At 48.9% G+C, this 19849-nt stretch overlaps 1 protein-coding gene across 6 annotated transcripts; it reads left to right on the forward strand.

The window, feature by feature from the left end:
• Window positions 1–1362: 1362 nt before the first annotated feature.
• On the forward strand, window positions 1363–18116 carry Brpf1 (bromodomain and PHD finger containing 1). Of its 6 annotated transcripts, none has more exons than XM_052174522.1 (14): window positions 1363–1458; window positions 3327–3932; window positions 7650–8609; window positions 9628–9790; window positions 10149–10280; window positions 10643–10789; window positions 11509–11818; window positions 12135–12455; window positions 12752–13036; window positions 13524–13671; window positions 14796–14935; window positions 15038–15156; window positions 15477–15631; window positions 17255–18115. In XM_052174522.1, exons 2-14 carry the CDS (start codon window positions 3337–3339, stop codon window positions 17436–17438), a joined length of 3660 nt encoding a protein of 1219 aa, XP_052030482.1. In that variant the 5' UTR covers window positions 1363–1458; window positions 3327–3336; the 3' UTR covers window positions 17439–18115. The 6 variants fall into 6 exon arrangements, with proteins under 6 accessions (XP_052030482.1, XP_052030483.1, XP_052030478.1 ...); XM_052174523.1 differs by having other exon boundaries at window positions 10643–10771; XM_052174518.1 differs by having other exon boundaries at window positions 14796–15156; window positions 17255–18116.
• Window positions 18117–19849: the final 1733 nt, after the last annotated feature.

A 19849-nucleotide genomic window follows, 5' to 3' on the forward strand; every position in this document is an offset into this window, starting at 1 on the left:
ACTCTTCAGTGACAAACTGCAAGTACTGCTTGCTTGACAATAATGATCCCTGACATGGAAGTTCTCAGGAACCCCCACAAATTGACAGAATTTTCGAGCTCCAGTTTTACAAATGAGGAACTTAAGGAAGAATTCAGCAACTTTCCCACGTTCACACTTGAAGTGTCAGTCATATTCAATGGGCTGTGTGTTTGGATACCGTCTTCCAATCAGCCAACGGTAACTGTGTGTAGTCGGGCGCTGCCAATCCGAGTCCCACCATTTTACTGGAAGGCACTGGGAACCTCCCAACTCAGTTCCCTCATTAGGGCCACGCCTTCCCTCCACCTCGTTGCCCTTCGGTCTCACTTTTCAGCTGAAGTCCCGCCCCTTATTTTCCTAAGTCCCGCCCTTACCCTGCAGAATTATGGTGCTCTTTCCCAGCTGTATCTTCTTCCTTAGTTTAGCTCCACCTTCCAGGCTCACCCAAAGCTCCGCCCTTTGTTACTTGGGACCCTCAGGCCCACTCTTCCGGCTGCGGTCCGCGCATCAGGGCACCGCTTTCCGGAAGCCCCGCCTCCTAAACACAAGCCCCTCCCATGCCGGCCTATTCTTCCCACGTCGCCCCGCCCCTGACCATAGCTGCGGGCCTCTGCGGCTCCCTTGCGTCCCTCCGGCTCTAGGCCCTGCCTCCAGCTCCGCCCTACCCGACGCTCCCGCCCCGTTTCTCCCAGTTGCCTTCCTCCCAGACCAAGGCCAGGTCCCTACCGCAGCAGCCGCGCCAGCAGGGAGGGAGCAGGAGGCGGCAGAGGGGGAGGGGAGAAGGGCGGGCTCCTCACGCCCAGCCTCGCGCTGCTCGTCCATAGTCGCAGATTCGTTACAAACGGCCCGAGGACGCCGACTCCCCCGAGCTGTGATTTCAGTTTCCAGAAACTCCCTTTAAAATATGGGGGCGCTTGCTGAGCCCTGTGAGGTGCCCGGAGATCTTTTCCAGGCCCACAGGCTGGTCGCAAGCTCTTCAGTGGACCGGCGGGGAACCGTGGCGAAAGTGCGTCTACACAGCGCCAAGGGACCACGTTTACCTTGGCGGACGCCGTCGCCGTCGCTGCTGCTGCCGCCGCTGCCACAGCCTTTGCCGCCACGGTCTCGCCGCCGCTGTCCCTGTGCCGCCTCCAGGAACCCCCGCATTGTCCCGGCGGCACCGGGTTCCCAAGCCAGAAGATCCAAAAGCTCGGGAAACGCGAGGGTGCTTGCGGAATTGCGACGCTGGGGCACCGGTGGGACCAGGAGTGGCAGGGGTCAGCGCGGGAAGCCGGGGGAGCCGGGCCAGAGCGTGCGGGGCAGGAGCCGGGGCGGCCAGCTTCGCGTCCGGGAGTTCGGGTTGCCCCTTCTCGGCCCTCTTTTCCTCGCCGGCCTCCCCACGCGGGGTCGGAGCCCCGGCGGGCGCCCCCGGCGATGAGCCCGGACTGGAGGTGGCCGGTGAGTATGGGCCGGGTCCGGGAGGTAGTGCCAGTGGAGAAGGGGCAGCCCTGGCGAGGCGCCCTCGGCTCCTCCTGAGCCCCGCGGGCGGGGAGAATTGACATGGCACGGGTTCGTGGGGAGCGTCCGCGGCAACAGTGTTCCCTTTGAGGCTGCCTGGGCCAGTGGCTGAAGGGAAACCTTGTTTGACTTGTTACACTTTGACAAAAGGGAAGCGGCGCAGCATCCGGGAGACTGGGCTCTAGCCCGGCGGGCCTTGTCCCACCCCCTTCCCCCTACTTCCTTCAGCTCCTGGAGTTCCCTGGAGTAGATGCTTCCGCCATACCCAAGGGCCCCGGGGCTTTCAGAGCTAAGTTCTGGTCTTACCTTCGTGCGTCTGACGCCAGGACCCTTGGGGCACTGTGCTAGTTCTGGAACCAGGGCAGCAAAGCCAGAACGGCAGCGTTCACCAGGGACCCGGCTTGGAAAGAGTTGAGCTTGTTTGTACCTATAATTGGTTTTGTATTTAAAGGCACAGCAGTAGGTGTGTTGGAGTTGAATGTGTAGCTTGGCTGACTTGCTGTCGATAGATGGACGAGAACTGCCCATTCTCGTGGTTAAGCCTCAGGAAAAGGAAAGGCTGAGAGTCAGTGTTTGTCAGGGAGGTTAGACAGGCTCTGCATTGGTGATCCCACGCACCCTAGTTCAACTAGTCCTGAGAGAAATTGGAGCGGCGCTAGGCTAGGCTAGGCTCCCTGGGGTTTGGTGCCATCTGCTGTCTCTACTCACCCAGAAGCTGAGGTGGGGGAGGGTTAGCCCTTGAGAACCCTGGAACATAACGCCTAGATTTTTGTGTTCATGTTTGTGCCTTAGGGCCTGGCACTCTAGGCCCTGAGTTAATGTTGCATGAATCTTTAAATGAGGAAATCAAGTGTAGCCTGTGCTGTTTTTCCCTGCATAAATGACCATTTTCACATGGTTTCTCCCTATATCTCCCCACCCAGTTCCTGGGTGAGGTTCCTCATAAAGACTTTAGCAATGCACTGATTATGTAGTCCAGTGGTTTTTGTTGGAATCTAGGACTCAGTCATTGACCACTCACTCAGGTGTACAATAAGCAACTTTTAATGCTTAATCTGATCTTCCTCAACTCCTAATCTGGTGGTCTTCTCATTCAGCTATTCATTCAGCAGGTTTTATATTATTTGCCTAGGCTTGGGAGTCCAACACCTGCTAGGAACTGGGGATTTAGAAGTAAGTAGGTCTGGTATCTACTGAAGCTCTCCTGGTAGAATGGGAGAAGACAAAACCAGAAAATGCCACACTGGAGGTGAGAAAAGAATGCCTTGGAAACAGCTTTTCTATGAGACAGAGAAAAAAGTCATAATAAAAGTGTCATTTGAACTAGGTTTTGAAGAATTTGTGGGAACCCACCATTCAGCATTCCTAATAGAGGGCCCATTGTACTGTGACAGATTATAACATGCAGGGAATTAGATGCTGCTGTGTGTAGACAACCATAGCTATGAAAAGAATCTAGAAAGGAAGACTAGGGCCAGAGCAAAAGGAATTCCTTGACTGTTATATTAGATGGTCTGAATATTACCCTAAGAAGCTGGAGAGAGGCTAGAGGCTTTTAGTTGTGTAATTGGTATGATCATTGCTACTTAGTAGATCACTCCTGTCCCTTTATGGATTGAGACATAGGCAGCGATACATCTTAAAAGCCCGGACTAGGACCTTTGTAAAGAAGCTGACACCTAGAGATGCTCTAAAGAGAGGCTGGCCAGGATATGGTGACCGTGTGAGAAGGAAGGCTGAGAGCATCCATTGTGTGTTGTGGGAACTGGAAACTATCAGGCCTGAGCTAACTGATCTGTGTGTTCTAGATGTGACAGCATGGGGGTGGACTTTGATGTGAAGACCTTCTGCCACAACTTGCGGGCAACTAAGCCACCATATGAGTGCCCTGTGGAGACTTGTCGCAAGGTTTACAAGAGCTACAGTGGAATCGAGTACCACCTGTACCACTATGACCATGACAGCCCACCACCCCCACAGCAGACTCCCCTGCGCAAGCACAAAAAGAAAGGGCGCCAGTCACGGCCAGCCAACAAGCAGTCACCCAGCCCCTCTGAGGTCTCACAGTCACCAGGCCGAGAGGTGATGAACTATGCTCAGGCCCAGCGCATGGTAGAAGTGGACCTTCATGGCCGTGTCCACCGAATCAGCATCTTTGACAACTTGGATGTGGTGTCTGAGGATGAGGAGGCCCCTGAGGAGGCCCCTGAGAATGGAAGCAACAAAGAAAACACCGAGACTCCTGTGGCTACACCCAAGTCAGGCAAGCATAAGAACAAGGAGAAACGAAAAGACTCCAACCACCACCATCACAGCGCTCCTGCCAGTGCTGCTCCCAAACTGCCTGAGGTTGTGTACCGTGAGCTAGAACAAGATACCCCTGACGCACCGCCCCGGCCCACTTCCTACTACCGGTAAGACCACCACCATCTCCGCCTCCAGAAAACCAGTCAAAACCAAGCGAGATGACAGGCTGATAGGAGACAGCAGGGTAACGGAAAGCACTAGTCTGCCAAGGCAGTATGAACTGTCCCTATAGGAACATACCAGGTCAGGGCTTTATAGCTACCTTTCCCTTCCTGCTCCCTTTGTAAACATTTTTAAGGATTGGTGTTTGTGTGTGTGTGTGTGTGTGTTGGTTTGTTTCTGTTTTTGAGGCAGTCTAGCAAGTCAACCAGTTCCTGGTTGGCCTAGAACTCACTGTAGCCCAGGGTGGCGTTGAACAGGCAAGAAAGCTACGCACCTCTTTCCTGAATGTTGTACATCTAGCTGTAGCCACATCTTTATTTTTAGAACTCGCTCAAAGCAGTCCTTGTTCTCATTTGCCAGGCCTGTCAAAAGTCACTTGTAGGAATCTTTGAATTGAGGTTGAGACCCATGCCCACCAAGCCTCCAGACTGCACTGTTTCTTACACCCAGCATCCTGCTTCTAGAACCCTCATCTGCAGAGCAGGTGCAGTGCTCCTCCCTAGGGCAGAAGATAATGGCTTTATAAGGCCCTAAATGTGAATGATAAATCTGATGTAATTTCCCCACTGTTTTGTTAACCGTCGCCTGTCCATAGTGCCTCCTTTTGAAGTTGCAAACATTCCTAATTTTTAAAAAATCTTTTTTACATTTATTTGTTTGTCTGCACATGTACTGGCATTACAGCACCTGTGGAGGCCAGCGAACTACCTGTGGGGTTGGGTCAGTTCTCACTTTTACCATGCATATCCCAGGTCCCAGGATAGGCTGTTAGGTTTGCTAGCAAGCATCTTTACTTATTGAACTTGTCTTGCTGGCCCTGAAGCCACAGTCATAATAAAGCAAATTCCTTCAACATGAGAAAAAAAGATGTAGGGCGGTAAGACTGTATGTAGAAATCTCAGCGACAGGATGTTATCAATACCAATTGTAAACCACCACTCCACCCCTTAGAGTCCTGGCAGTCAAACCCAAGAGAACAGTTTGTTCATTTTGTGTTTATTTGTAAAGGCTCTTAAGCAAAAAGTGGCTTTTGCCAAATACACAGTCCACTTGATGTTACAGTGACTATCAGCAATACAGTGACTATGTGTCTGTCTGTATGTATGTATGTATGTATACACACACACACACAAAACTGATTTACTTTTGTAAAAACCTGAGAAGATCTGAGGTCATCACTCTAATAACATGTAGATATTTTCTCTGTCCAAGTTTCAACAAGTCTTCCTAATTTTCTCTCCTTACATCTGCTCAGCCCAGTCCCCTTTTCTGGATTTCCACTCTTCTCTTTTCACTTAGAATTTACCATGCTCCCTTTACTCCACACACAGGCCCCTCTTTGGACCTTCCTCTCCTTCAATGGCTCTTGGCATGACCTGCTCTCACAAGCAGTCCACCCCAACTTGTGTAGCTCTTTTCTTCTTCTCTACACATAGCCGCTTTCTTCCTGGGATCAGATCTTTTTGCCAGATGAGCAGTTTTCAGTTGGTTGCAATCAGTTAGGAGCTATGTTGTTATTATAGTTAGCAAGTTCTCCATGTTTTGAAATGATTTACTTTTGTAAAAATCTGAAACGGTCTGAGGTCATCACTCTAATAACATAATTTTCTCTTGCTCAAATTCCAGTCCACTTCTTGAGAGGGAGGGAGAGGGTGGTGTGTCAGCTGGTGTGTCAAGAATTGTACATGGCATACAGCCCACCTATCTGTGCCACAGTGTGTAATTTGGGAGCCTGTGGGAGTGTGTTAAATACTATCACATGACAGTCCGTGTGTCATGGCAGAAGAATAGGCAAGACCTGATGTTTAGAGAACTAGTATAAGCCCTAGAAGTTTCCAGCCAGCTCACTCCAGCTCTGATCATGCCCTTATTCTGGGAGCACAGTGCACTAGAAGAGGGGGAAAGAACTAAGGAAGAAGCTGCCCCCAGGCACATTTAGTCTCTCTTCCATGCCACCCTCAAAGTGCCTTCCAGTTGAACAACACTGAAAACCTGTTTCTGTACAGTGAATCAGATATGATCCCTGCCTCTGTCTAGAGTTAGGAAAAAACAGCTATAATTCAAGACAAGGTGGATTAGGGTTATACAAAAGCTAATAAAATTGACATTTATTGAATATTTGCTCCATGTGAAGAAGTGTTCTAAGTGTCTCCCTTTATTAATTCATTTCATGCCCACCACAGCTGTGGCAGGCGTATTAGCATTACTTCTCTATAGATAAGGAAACCAGGGCCCAGGGAGCTTGAGAGCTTAAAGTCATTTACTGTCATACAGAGACCAGGCAATATGGCCTCAGAGTTTCAATGCACCTGGCCTTCTCAGAGATCCATTTTCCATGCAGAGAGAGGAATTAACGTTCTGCTACAACATGGTATATGTCACTTGATTTAGCCTCCCACGTCCCCCTAAATATAAGGTCTCATGTATCCCAGACTGGCCTCCGATTCACAGGGTAGTAGCCTTGGACTCTTCATTCCTGTGCCTCTACCTCTCAAGTGCTAGAATTTACAGGTATGCTATCATACCTGGTATGACGGAGGGCCAGGGACTGAATCCGGGCTTTGTGCATGCTAGGCAAGCACTCTACCCAGTGAGTGTAACTCCAGCCCTTGGAGTTTGTAATGTCATTTAAAGTTATCATTTACTGAATGAATATAGTCTTTGTATTATCAGTTAGTCTTTGGTACAGAGCAGAGCAGTGCTGTTCTGAAGGTGGCAGAGTGGCTGAGACAAAATTTAAAACCAGGTTTCTTCAAAGCCAAAATCCTATTCTTGGCTTGTACTATGTAGTAGATAATGTCAGAGTTTAGTCAGCTTACGACAGGGCAATGTAGGTGCCTGCTGTGTCATAGCCACCTGGAGCAGTGCTCTGGTCTAGCCTGCTGGCTCAGAGATTTCCAAAGTGGATGTGGAAAAGGCTAGGGGCAGTGAATGGGTGCCATTCTGTCACTCCTTGGTGATATGACCTATCTGTGATAGCTTGCTAACATTTTTCTCAAAGCTTCAATTCATCTAAAATCACACCCTCAGTCTTCTGTCACTGTGGATAAATAAATGATAAGATGATAAGGACACTGATCTGTTAGCTATTACCAGAATACCTTGGCCTAGTGCCTTGCCCATAATGAATGCTCTGTCAGTTGTAGTTATTATTTTTCAAGGCTATTTAGAGACAATATATAGAATTTGAGAGGCCACTAGCATCTTCTGAGAGAACATCCATGTGTCTTTGGTATTTGTCATCTTTGCTAAAGGCCTATACATTTGCTAGTGATGTCCAAAGGCCTTCCTCTGATAGTACAGTCCCCACATACTCTCATAGTGAGACCTCCAGCATCTCCCCCTTCAGGGGTCTGGCTGAGCCTCTATACTTGAGGGAAGACCGCATCACATGAGAACCACAACATGAGTACTAGAGATGTGGGCCTGTGTTCATAACCAGGCTCTTGGGCACTTTCTGAAGAAATTAACTCCTCCCACATTTAAATCTCCTTTTCTGCAAGACAGGAATGATTCTGGTATCTATAAATGTGGGGTTAAGGTAAGGCTAGAATGATACATGTATACATATGCAGAGGCTGAGTGCTTGGAGGCAAGAACAATGCTTTGTCCGGAAGAAAAATATCAGCCATGTGATGCCAAGCTGCCTGTGTGCACTGCAGGTACATCGAGAAATCTGCAGAGGAGCTGGATGAGGAGGTGGAGTATGACATGGATGAAGAGGACTATATCTGGCTGGATATCATGAATGAGCGACGGAAGACTGAGGGTGTAAGTCCCATCCCACAAGAGATCTTTGAGTACTTAATGGACCGGTTGGAGAAGGAGTCGTACTTTGAGAGTCACAATAAAGGTGACCCCAATGCACTAGTGGATGAAGATGCCGTGTGCTGTATCTGCAATGATGGCGAGTGCCAGAACAGCAATGTCATCCTCTTCTGTGACATGTGCAACTTGGCTGTGCACCAGGAGTGCTACGGTGTCCCCTATATCCCTGAAGGCCAGTGGCTGTGCCGCCGTTGCCTGCAGTCACCTTCTCGTGCAGTGGATTGTGCTCTGTGCCCCAATAAGGGCGGTGCCTTTAAGCAGACAGATGATGGCCGCTGGGCCCATGTGGTGTGTGCCTTGTGGATCCCTGAGGTCTGCTTTGCCAACACAGTCTTCCTAGAACCTATTGACAGCATTGAGCACATCCCACCAGCTCGGTGGAAGCTCACCTGCTACATTTGTAAACAGCGGGGCTCTGGAGCCTGCATCCAGTGCCATAAGGCCAATTGCTACACAGCCTTCCATGTGACATGTGCCCAACAAGCTGGCCTTTACATGAAGATGGAGCCTGTGCGGGAGACAGGTGCCAATGGCACCTCCTTCAGCGTCCGCAAGACAGCCTACTGTGACATCCACACACCCCCAGGTTCTGCTCGTCGCCTGCCCGCCCTATCCCACAGTGAGGGTGAGGAAGAAGAGGATGAAGAAGAAGACGAGGGTAAAAGCTGGAGCTCAGAGAAGGTCAAGAAGGCCAAGGCCAAGTCCCGGATTAAGATGAAGAAAGCTCGAAAAATCTTGGCAGAGAAGAGGGCAGCAGCACCTGTGGTGTCTGTGCCCTGCATCCCGCCACACAGGTACACAGGCAACAGTGGGCAGGGAGGGGAGGGAGAAGCACTCAGAAGGACCGGGGCCTGAGTAGAATGGCCAGCTTGCCTTCCTTTCAGGAGCTGCATGGAAGCTAGAAAGTAAATTTAAAGGAGGAGATCTTCAGTAAGGCATCTAACTTTTGCATTAGGGGCCAGAAACACTGAACCGGTATCTGACAGACAAAGCATATATTTAAACTGTCCTTTTTGACGGTGCAGTTAAGATGAAATAGCCATAGGAAAAATGACCTTCCCATGAAGGAATGAAAAGTGGGGAGGAGAAGGCTCAGAAAGCTGTGAAGGGACTCAATGGTCCAATATGCTTAGCATGCATAGGGATCTAGGTTCAGTCCCCAGCACAGAAAATAAAACAGTGCAAGCTGGTTATGCACCAGAAGTGCTAAAGTGTCTTCTTGTTCCTAAGGGCCATCTCCCCGACTGTGGACTGTGCCCTCTAGAGTGCTGCTTACGTAAGACTGTGGTGTCAGTTGTTTTTAGCTGCCTTGTGTTGTCTTGTTGACTTCACCATGGGTTTCTGCTGAACTTGTACTTTATCTTCACTTGGTCTTAGGAAAAGGCCAACACGTGATGGGATACTTGGTCTTCTCCACAGTGAGAGATCAGTTTAGCTGTGCCCACGCTGCTGTGACTGCAGACTGATGCTGTTCGGCTTAGTGCTGAGAGCTTGGTTTCCTCTCTGCTGTGTTGTGCCACTCAAGTCACTTTAATTATGCCTTAAGCCCAGGGTTCCAAGCTCTCTTCTCTTCGAGGCAGGATCTCTTGTTGCAGGCTGGGCTTGAACTGCATACCCAGTCAGATGTGACCTTGAGCTTCTGGGTCCTTTTACCCGCACCTCTCCATTTCTGGGATTGCAGTGTGAGCTGCCATGCCTGGTTTTCCAGACTTTTTTGATGAGTATCAGAGCCCCCACTCATTCTAATTCAGGAGCTCTTCCTGGCAGTCAGGGCCTACCTAACAGGTTTTTATTTTGTTCCCTGGTTCCCAGGCTCAGTAAGATCACCAACCGCCTGACCATCCAGAGGAAGAGCCAGTTCATGCAGAGGCTGCACAGCTACTGGACTCTGAAGCGACAATCACGGAATGGGGTCCCACTACTCAGGCGCCTGCAAACACACCTTCAGTCTCAGAGGAACTGTGATCAAGTTGGGGTACCGTGTCCAAATCCCTGTGGGCTGTGGAAACTAGTACCAAAAGGGCAAGGACTAAAATGTATAGCAATCCTCCAGCGTCAAAGAGCTTAGGGTTTTTCTAAGTTAAATCAACACCCCCAACCCAATTCAGGCTCAACATGAAATCTATGTATTATCAGCTTGGTGGAAAGGGATTGTTCCTGTGTGTTCATTAATTCAACAAACATTTTCTAGGTGCTAGCCCCTGGTAACACATGGATAGTGTTGCTTTGGTAAATAACTGGGTTTCATCCTTGTCCTAGGTTTCCTTGGGCACTCCTCTTCTGGACTCTCCTGGCTTTCTTACCATCTTCTGATGCCCCTTTTACTTCTACAGAGAGATTCTGAAGATAAAAACTGGGCCCTCAAAGAACAGCTCAAGTCCTGGCAGAGACTCCGTCATGACCTGGAGCGAGCTCGGCTGCTGGTGGAGTTGATCCGCAAGAGAGAGAAGCTGAAAAGGGAGACGGTGAGTGCTCCTGGGCCAGCCCTGGTTCTCAAAGTAGAACACAGCTCTGGGGAAGGGAAATTGTATGTGTCCCTGGCCAAGAAGCATCAAGACCCATACTGGCATTGTGAGTCCCAGCATTATATGCTTTTAGGCCTATGAGAAGTCAAATGTTAGAGGGGACTGCACAAAATCCAAACCTCTGTGACCCAGGCAGCTCAGGCCAGGAGTTCAAGGACTAGGGACCAAAATAGATAAAGACATCTTTCTTTTATGGGGCTTGAATGAGAAAAGCATGTTCCTAAGCCAGCAAGGACCGTCTCCTTTGACCTCTGCTGAGGGACTGGCCAAGACCTGGCTGATCCAGCCTTTTTGTGTGTCAGATCAAGATCCAGCAGATTGCCATGGAGATGCAGCTGACCCCTTTCCTCATCCTCCTCCGAAAAACCTTGGAACAGCTCCAAGAGAAGGACACAGGCAACATCTTCAGCGAGCCGGTCCCTCTGTCTGAGGTAACCGAATTGGACGAAGTAAGAATCCCTTCCCCTCACTCCAACTTCTCTTTCTTCCTCTCCCAGTTGGACCCCTCCCTGCTGCAGGTCTGACCCTGGGACTAGGTTGGGGTAAAGGGTTCGGTGGCTCTGGGGCAGAACTACATGTATCACCTCCATTCTTGTCTATCCTTATCCCACCCCAAGATCTCAGAACGGGAGGCCATCTGCACTCCTTCCCCAGAGTCTGCTAGATGCACAATCACAGGCAGGAAGATGCTTTCAGGGTGTTCAATCCTAGAATAGAAACTTTAGAAGACTAACAATTTAAAGAGTCAACTCTGAAGCCTTAGGTTGACCCTTTTCTCTGAAATATATAAAATGAGACATTTGAGGCAGCAGCCTTACCACAAACCTTATGACAAAGAACAACGGTATACAAGGTGGTACAATTTTTAGAGAATTCTCATGACTTTTTTCTCATTAAAGCTGCCAATGGTTCCAGGAAATATATTTGCCTGCATTTTCATCACCATTTCCAGGAGTGGAAAATAAGGCCCAGGAAGGTTAAAGAACTTACTAAAGTCGCACCGCTTGTGACTAGTAAAGTCAGGACTAGAACTCCCATTATGCTACATGCCTGCCTCTTAACTATGGTGGGAGGTGGTTGCTAGATGCATTTTTAGGGGAGCTGTTAAGAGTAGGGTTTGGGAGAATGAGAATAGATCTCCACTTAGACACTTACCCTCCTCTCCCAGGTACCTGACTACCTAGACCACATCAAAAAGCCCATGGACTTTTTCACCATGAAGCAGAACTTGGAGGCTTACCGCTACTTGAACTTTGATGATTTTGAGGAGGACTTCAACCTCATTGTCAGCAACTGCCTAAAGTATAATGCCAAGGACACCATCTTCTACAGAGCAGCAGTGCGACTTCGTGAGCAGGGTGGTGCTGTGCTCCGTCAAGCCCGGCGCCAGGCAGAAAAAATGGGCATTGACTTTGAGACGGGCATGCATATCCCTCACAACCTGGCCGGAGAAGAGGTCTCACAGCACACTGAGGATGGTGGGTGATAAGTCATCTGCATGTATTGAGGGCAATGCTGTAGAAATGGACAGCTTCCTAAAGTCCCTGGGAGCAGGCAGTATAGGCAGGAAGCATCTGGGCTGAGCAGCAGCAGGCTATTCCCAGGAATGCTCTCCCAAAACCCAGACTGAGGGAATGGATGGCTGCACCACCATTCTACATACTAGTGCTGCTATTTTACCTGTTCCTAGGAGAAGCCAATGGGAAGAGTGGGTTTTCTCTTGCTTTCCCAGGTCCAAAGGGCCCAGTGGGCTGATCTGAGCCTGACTTTTCTCCCCCCAACTCTCCCTGGCAGTAGAGGAAGAACGGCTGGTCCTGCTGGAGAACCAGAAACACCTGCCAGTAGAAGAACAGCTGAAGCTGTTGTTGGAGCGGCTGGACGAGGTCAATGCCAGCAAGCAGAGTGTGGGCCGCTCCCGACGTGCAAAAATGATCAAGAAGGAGATGACAGCATTGCGGCGGAAGCTTGCTCACCAGCGGGAGACTGGCCGGGATGGGCCTGAGCGTCATGGCCCCTCAGGTCGGGGCAATCTGACACCCCACCCGGCAGCCTGTGACAAGGATGGACAGACTGACAGTGCCGCAGAAGAGAGCAGCAGCCAGGAGACAAGCAAAGGTCTGAACCCTATAGCAAGGTGGACCCCAAAGCAAGTCAGACTTTGTCTCTGCAGCATGTACTCAGCCCCGCTGTCCCTGGAGCAGAGGTCCTGCACGGCTAGCTGTACTTTCTTCATTAGCCAGTCAGGGGCTTCTTAGCTACCTCTCTGGCTGTTGGTATGAGTTGGTCTAAATCCCAGGCCCCAAAAATCATCTCAATTTTATGATTCTATATTCTCAGGGTGTAACCCTGGACATTTACCTTTCCTTCTCATTCAGGCCCCTCACCAACTCTCCTCTCTTTCTCTGCTCCAGGCCTGGGTCCCAACATGTCCTCAACCCCCGCACATGAGGTGGGCAGGAGAACCTCAGTTCTGTTCTCCAAAAAGAACCCGAAGACAGCTGGACCGCCCAAGAGGCCGGGCCGGCCCCCCAAAAACCGGGAGAGCCAGATGACCCCCAGCCATGGCGGCAGTCCTGTGGGGCCCCCTCAGCTCCCCATCATGGGCTCCCTACGTCAGCGCAAGCGGGGTAGGAGCCCCCGGCCCAGTTCAAGCTCAGACAGCGACAGTGATAAGTCCACAGAAGATCCCCCAATGGGTGAGCCACATCATCACCCAGCCCCCAGTTCCCCCTCTACCCTGAAAGTGAGCAGAACTGCCATTCCTCCCATCTTATTTCAAGTTCTCCCTCTGTTTCCCTATAGTAGATAGCTGAGGAGTCTTTTAATCCCATCCCCTCATCTTTCATTGTAAGAACTGAGGCCCAAAGATACTTACCCAGCCAGGTTCACATCCAGTCCCCCTCCCACCATCACTTTACCCTTTCTCTTCTCTTCTGTCTTGGGGAACTTCCTGCCTTTTTGAGCCCTGTATGTCTTTAGGCTGAGGGAAGGGGAGGTGAGGGTTAGGGCAGAGCTTTGGCCAGCTATGGTAGAACTGCCTGGAGCTCTCTCTGCTGGCCAAAGCTGAAGGAAATTTTCAGCCCAGAAAAAGAACCCAAACTCTGATTTCATCTTACCCCCATGCTGCTCTGATCTACATCTTCCTGACCAGTTGGTTCCTTCCCTCCTCCTCTTCCCTCCAAGACTTACCAGCCAATGGCTTCAGCAGTGGGAACCAGCCAGTGAAGAAGAGTTTCTTGGTGTACCGTAATGACTGCAACCTTCCCCGGAGCAGCTCAGATTCTGAGTCTAGCAGCAGCAGCAGCAGCAGTGCAGCCTCAGATCGGACCAGGTACCAGCCCTACAGATGGGAGGCAGGCTAAGGATGCCTTTACAGGTTTCCCACAGAACTTGGGTGGCAGCCATCTCAGTCCAAAGGCAGGAGTTCAAACTCAAGTGCCCCTGTAAAATAAATAGGATGAGTTAGTCATCCTAACAGAACAGAAGACACTCTCATAGGTTAAGCTGATGCTTTGGAGCAGTGCAAACTGGTGCCTTGTAGCTAGGATTTAGCCCTTAGACATTATTTTGGCCACTAAGATGTTTTTAAAAACTGAATACAGGGGCTGCTCTTCCAGAGGACCCTGGTCCAATTCTCAGCACCCACATAGTATAGCTCTAGTTCCACAGGAATTGGATGCCCTTTGCTGGCTTCCACGGGCACTGTGTGTACATGGTACACAGACATACATGCAAGCAAAATGCTCATACAGATAAAATCTTTAAAAAAAAAAAAAAGATAAAACCCTAAAAGGACAGGATTACTTTTTTTTTTTTTCCCCGCTTTTTCAAGACAGGGTTTCTCTGTGTAGCCCTGGCGGTCTGTAGATCAGGCTGGCCTCGAACTCAGAAATCCACCTGCCTCTGCCTCCCAGAGTGCTGGGATTACAGGCGTGCGCCACCACCGGCCTGGCTAGGATTACATTTTTTTAAATAGCAAAAACTGAATTCACATAAAATTCTCAGTCTCTATGTTCTCTTTAAAAATCAGAGTGTCAGTGTGGTAAGTCATACCTATTCCCAGCACTTGGAAGATTGAAGTAGGACTGCTGCAAGCCAAAGGTCAGCCTGGGCTATGGAACAAGCTCCAGGCCAGCCATCTGAAGGACTGCACATATAGCTCCTTGGTAGAGTGAGGCTCTAGGATCAATTTCAAGTGCTTCAAAACAGTAAAAACATAGTAAAGCATCTGACAGTTCTGGTTGGCATTGTTTGTAGGCAGGCATGGTTTCTGCTCAGGGACAGAGTTCTATATTAATCTGATTTTTAGCCTAACCTGTAAGGGTATGTGCATTGCAAACTGCATATGGTCTCAGCTTTTCAACAGTCTAGGTTTGGGAACTTAGCAAGGAGAGGACCCCTGCCATGCCATTCCCCGTTCCCCCTGTGAATTGCATTCCAATTGTCTTTCCACAGCACAACTCCCTCAAAACAAGGCCGGGGGGGCAAGCCCTCCTTCTCTCGGGGCACATTCCCAGAGGACAGCAGTGAAGATACCTCAGGCACTGAGAATGAGGCCTACTCCGTGGGCACTGGCCGCGGCGTGGGCCACAGCAGTAAGTACCCTCACCCAAAGTCAGGGGTGCTGGGGACCCAGTTTCAAGGCCTTGCCAGCCCTCCAGCTGCTGATCCACCCCCTCTCTCCCGTTCCTGTGAAGTGGTAAGAAAGAGTCTGGGTCGAGGAGCTGGCTGGCTGTCAGAGGATGAGGATTCCCCGTTGGATGCTCTGGACCTTGTGTGGGCCAAATGCAGAGGCTATCCATCATACCCAGCTCTGGTAGGCCTATGGTTTTTCTGGTTCTTACCCCTTGCTTTGCAGCCCTAGGACCGGGATTCATAACTGTAGCCTTGCTCTCTCCCTGCCAAGCTATGGAGTACAGGATTCCTTAGCAGGGAGACTGGTAGACACATGTATTTCAGCACCTCAGAGATCCCAGGCAGCTTCCCACCTCTATCTCCTTTTGCACCCTAGGTTCTAAAATAATACAGTTCAAAACTACAGCCCCAGTAACATATTCTTTGAGTTCTTAGATAGGGCTAGCCTCGCTTCAGGGAAGAAGTGACCTAAACGTAACTGGACTTGTATTATACCCTCAGATAATTGACCCAAAGATGCCCCGAGAAGGTATGTTCCACCATGGGGTTCCTATCCCTGTACCACCACTGGAAGTTCTGAAACTTGGGGAACAAATGACACAGGAAGCCCGAGAGCATCTCTACCTCGTTCTCTTCTTTGACAACAAACGAACCTGGTAAGGAAAGATGGGTCCATTTGGTTTGACTTAAAGCCACAGATATATACGGCCATCTGTAATGTGGCAGCAGACTGCCAAGAGACACAACAAATGATTAGGTTATTACATAGTGTGCATGGGTGGTGGGCACACTTAGAATGGCTCTAAGAAAAGGTGTCTTGGTCCTTAGTCTGATGGACTGAGATGCTAGCAAACAGCTGTAACTAGAAACCTAAGGACCATCAGTGACTGACAAATTTAGGGTGGCACTCTGCCCACATTGATGGCTTCAAGACTTATTTTTTCCATTTTTTCTTCTATAGTAACAAGATGAGGAAAAACAAACAAACATTTAAACTTTAAATCCCTCTTGTCAAAATCATGTTAATTACTTGATGATAATCTTTAGTCTCCCCTAAAGTAGCTGGGACAGGATTTTTGTACCCATAAGACGCCTTGTGGATATGCTGTAGAATTATTATGCCTTCCCAGTGAGAACTCATCGCACTTAAAAATTTAATAAAGGAAAGTCTCTAATAATAGCATGTAACTGGTGCTGGCACAAAAGGGAACCAGCCTCAAACACATAATTTTACTGGCTTATCTACCAGTGTGTGTGTGTATGCCTTATACATCCCATGTACACTGTCATCCTTCCTTAAATCTATTTCAGCTCATTGCCCCAGGTTGTACTTTAAACAATTTAAACAGAGATAGACTGCAAGTCTGACCACCTGGGCAGATGGAAGGGAGATTTACACAGCAAAGAAATTGCCAGAATTGATAAAGTACACCAGTGTTATTCTTTTCTGAATAGTTGTTACCTAGGGTCGTCTTGGTCACTTGATAGAATTATGCTTTTCCTTATAAGTAATTCACTTGGTAGCAGACCAGGGTGCCATTAATGATAGTTGTCACTAGCACTGCCACTTTAGTCATGTTCTTTGATATGGAGATGGACCTGGTGGCTGGTTTTTTTTTTTTTTTTTTTTTTTTTTAATTTTTTATTTTTTTGGGGTTTTTTGGATTTGGCTTTTTTGAGACAGGGTTTCTCTGTGTAGCCCTGGCTGTCCTGGAACTCACTCTGTAGACCAGGCTGGCCTCAAACTCAGAGATCCGCCTGCCTCTGCCTCCCAGAGTGCTGGATTACAGGCGTGCGCCACCACCGTCCGGCTGGTGGCTGGTTTTAAGTCAGTATTGCCTCCTTTTGTTTTGGGAATCGAGATTAATTGGATATCAAACTTGGTGCAAACATTAGCAGAAACATTTTCTCAGCAACCCTAGCCTGCCATTTTGGTACAAAATTTTCTTTCCTACAGTTTCTAACACTCCTGGTTAGTCTGCTGCTTATGTTCTAGTCATGCTGGAGGCAGAATTCTTTTAGCTAACTTCTACTTCATGTAACTTAGTATTTCCTAAGTCTTTTAGTAAATCCTTTGTAGAATCAATGTTATTACCTCAAGCTTCTCCTAATTCAGTTATTCCCTCTGGTCTGTTGATTGGGCTATGCTCAGTACACTACACAGTCTCTTGAGAGCAGCGATGCTGAGAATCGGCATTCCTGTAGCACGGAGTTCAAAAGGGCTAGTATTTTTCTACCTGAAATCATGCCTCATCTCATCTTTTTACCTTGTCTGACAGGCAGTGGCTGCCCCGGACTAAACTCGTTCCTCTGGGTGTGAACCAGGATCTAGACAAAGAGAAGATGCTGGAGGGCCGCAAGTCCAACATCCGCAAGTCAGTGCAGATTGCCTACCACAGGGCTCTGCAGCACCGCAGCAAGGTGCAGGGTGAGCAGAGCAGCGAGACCAGCGATAGTGACTGATACTGTCAGAGCCCAGTGAGGCTCTGTGATGGCTCTCCTTCCTTTGCTCATTGTCCTGGAGTGATGCCGCCCTCTGCACTGATTAATTCCTGGTCTTGGGGCCAGTCTCAGGGGAAGTTGGGTAGGGGAGGTCCCTCCTGCCCTGAGTGCAGCTGGACTGTATGAAATACTCCAAGGGCCCATGGCCACTCAGTGCAAGGAGAGGAGAGGTCCCATAGGTCTAACAAGTTCAAGAACTCCTGGCATTAGAGGGCAGAGTGGTGGGCCACAGTTAGAATACTGTAAAAAACAGACCATACCACCCTTACCTGCTCATGCCAGGGGACTTTATAACTGCCTAGAGGCCTGAGGCCCCTGCAGGTGGTAAGGTAAATCAGCATCTTCCCAGCCTAGCAGTGGGATTGATGTCTGTCTAGCCTGGAAGAGGGGCACTAGGTGACCCCTCCCCTGCTGTTGTAAATACTGTAATTATTGGAGAATTTAAATTATTCTCATTTGTAACTGCGTTTCCGGGTCGCGCCAGAGTCATTTGGTACTAAAAAAAAGAAAAAGGAAAAAAAAAAAGAATGGAGCTTGTCTCTACTTCCTTTCTTTTTCCCATAGAATCCCTCCTACCTTTCAAACTGGTTTGTATTTATTTCAAAGGAAGAAAATATATTGATTCTTAGAAAATAAAGTCTATTTAGAATTCTTTCTTCTTGCCTTCTACTAGGGCAGAAGGATTCAGAGGAAGAGCTCTGTGCCTTATTCTTGGGATGTACTTTGTGCCCAAGGGGTTGCTGACTACTGTGATGGCAGTCATAAGACCTATCAGCAAGGTAGATATGGTAGCCCAGTCCTGTAATCCTCTGGACTTGAGCCACTGAGGCAGGAGAATTGCCATGAGTTCAAAGGGGAGGCAGAATAACATAACAAGAGCCTGTCTTTGAAAAGTTTCAATAGCAAAGCTAAGAGCTCACATGTCCCATGCACTGTCAGGCACTGCCCTAAGTACCTAAAAATACATCAATTGTTTCTAATCTCTGCAGTAACCATGGATGGGCTAATAATAGACTGGTTATTTCCACAGTGACACACCCATACTAAGTACCTTTAGATACACTGTTGTGTAATCTTTACAGTAATTATGGGGTGTGTTAATAATAGGTTGTCTACCTCAGATGCTAGAAAAATTAACTTGCCAAAGTTCCTACAACTAAGAAGTTAGAGAGCTAGGACTTAAAAACCCAGGCCCATTTGTCTGGAAAGGTGTCTCTCTTCATCTAGCATGCTAAAACCAGCTGCTCATTTCTTTTGTGGATTCAAATGCTTCAAGTCCTTTGTTAGGATCATAGTTTAAGTGCTTCAAACACTTCAGTTGAAATCCCTACTTTGAAAACATAGCAGGGTTGTACAAGACTGTTAATACACATGCAACCTTGGCATTTTTTCTAATTTAAATTCTTGGAGAGAAGGCCTGTAAGGTGACATGCCTTAAGATGAGGTTATCACAGTAAAACATGGGTGCCCAAGACCTTACAGCTACTGTTTAATGAAACTGAGATGAAAGACCCAGTTTGATGTTGACGGTTAATGTGTTCTAGCAGGTGTGCTGTGCCTTTCCGTAGACAAAAAAATTAATCAGCATCCAGCCTTGCCCTTGAATCTGTAGTCCAATAATTTAGGTATAACTTGAAAATTTTTTTTCTGCTCAATGGAAAATGCCCTAGTGTGTCAGACTAGTGTCCATTTTTTTATCTTGGAAAAACTTACAAATGATATAGTCATTTTTGGAACAAGGTGGCTGGTGCTGACGGTGTTGGTCCGTTAGGCTGCTGGGGTCACACATTGGCATTAGGACGCAGTGAACTCCAAAGAAAGCCCACATACAGACTTCTTCATAGGATACGGCTGTGGGCAAAAGATTAGGTAGGCATTCTTAGGGGACATGCTCAGCCTAGAGGGGGCAGCTGCGCTGCAGGCTGTGGCTGAGGAGAGCACATCTGAGACTGGCCTCTGAAGCCCGAGATGGGGCAGTCGGAGCCTCTTGACAGGATGTGGAAGGGGCAGCGCTGAAAAATCACACTACCTCAGAAGAGGCTCGGTGTTGAAAGGCTTGAGCCAGGAAGGATGAGAATCCTTGGGTTTATTTCTTGAGACAGAGTCTCGCCATGTAGCCCAGCCTACTTAAGCCTCGAACGTGCCTCCCGCCTCTGCCTACCGAGTGCTGGGACGACCGGTGTGTATCACTACGCCCAGCAAGGATGTGGCTCCAGAGCGGGCCAGCCCGAGAAGTCGCAGGCCCCGAGATCGCACGGAAAGCCCTGAAATGGCAGAGCCAGGCCCTCGGGCAGCCAATCGCCGAGCACCGAAGCCAGCAGGCCAACCGCTCCGGCGCCTCGCACAGCCCCGCCCCCTCCGCCACTCCCGAG

Source organism: Apodemus sylvaticus, chromosome 2, assembly GCF_947179515.1.
Source record: "Apodemus sylvaticus chromosome 2, mApoSyl1.1, whole genome shotgun sequence".
NCBI lineage: Eukaryota > Metazoa > Chordata > Mammalia > Rodentia > Muridae > Apodemus > Apodemus sylvaticus.

Bases quoted from the DNA above. Each gene is read 5' to 3' on its own strand.
- Brpf1 (XM_052174518.1), top strand. From the start codon at position 3,337: ATGGGGGTGGACTTTGATGTGAAGACCTTCTGCCACAACTTGCGGGCA. The intron at 3,933-7,649 runs GTAAGACCACCA...TGTGCACTGCAG, and splicing joins CGGCCCACTTCCTACTACCG to GTACATCGAGAAATCTGCAG. The intron at 9,791-10,148 runs GTACCGTGTCCA...TTACTTCTACAG, and splicing joins GGAACTGTGATCAAGTTGGG to AGAGATTCTGAAGATAAAAA.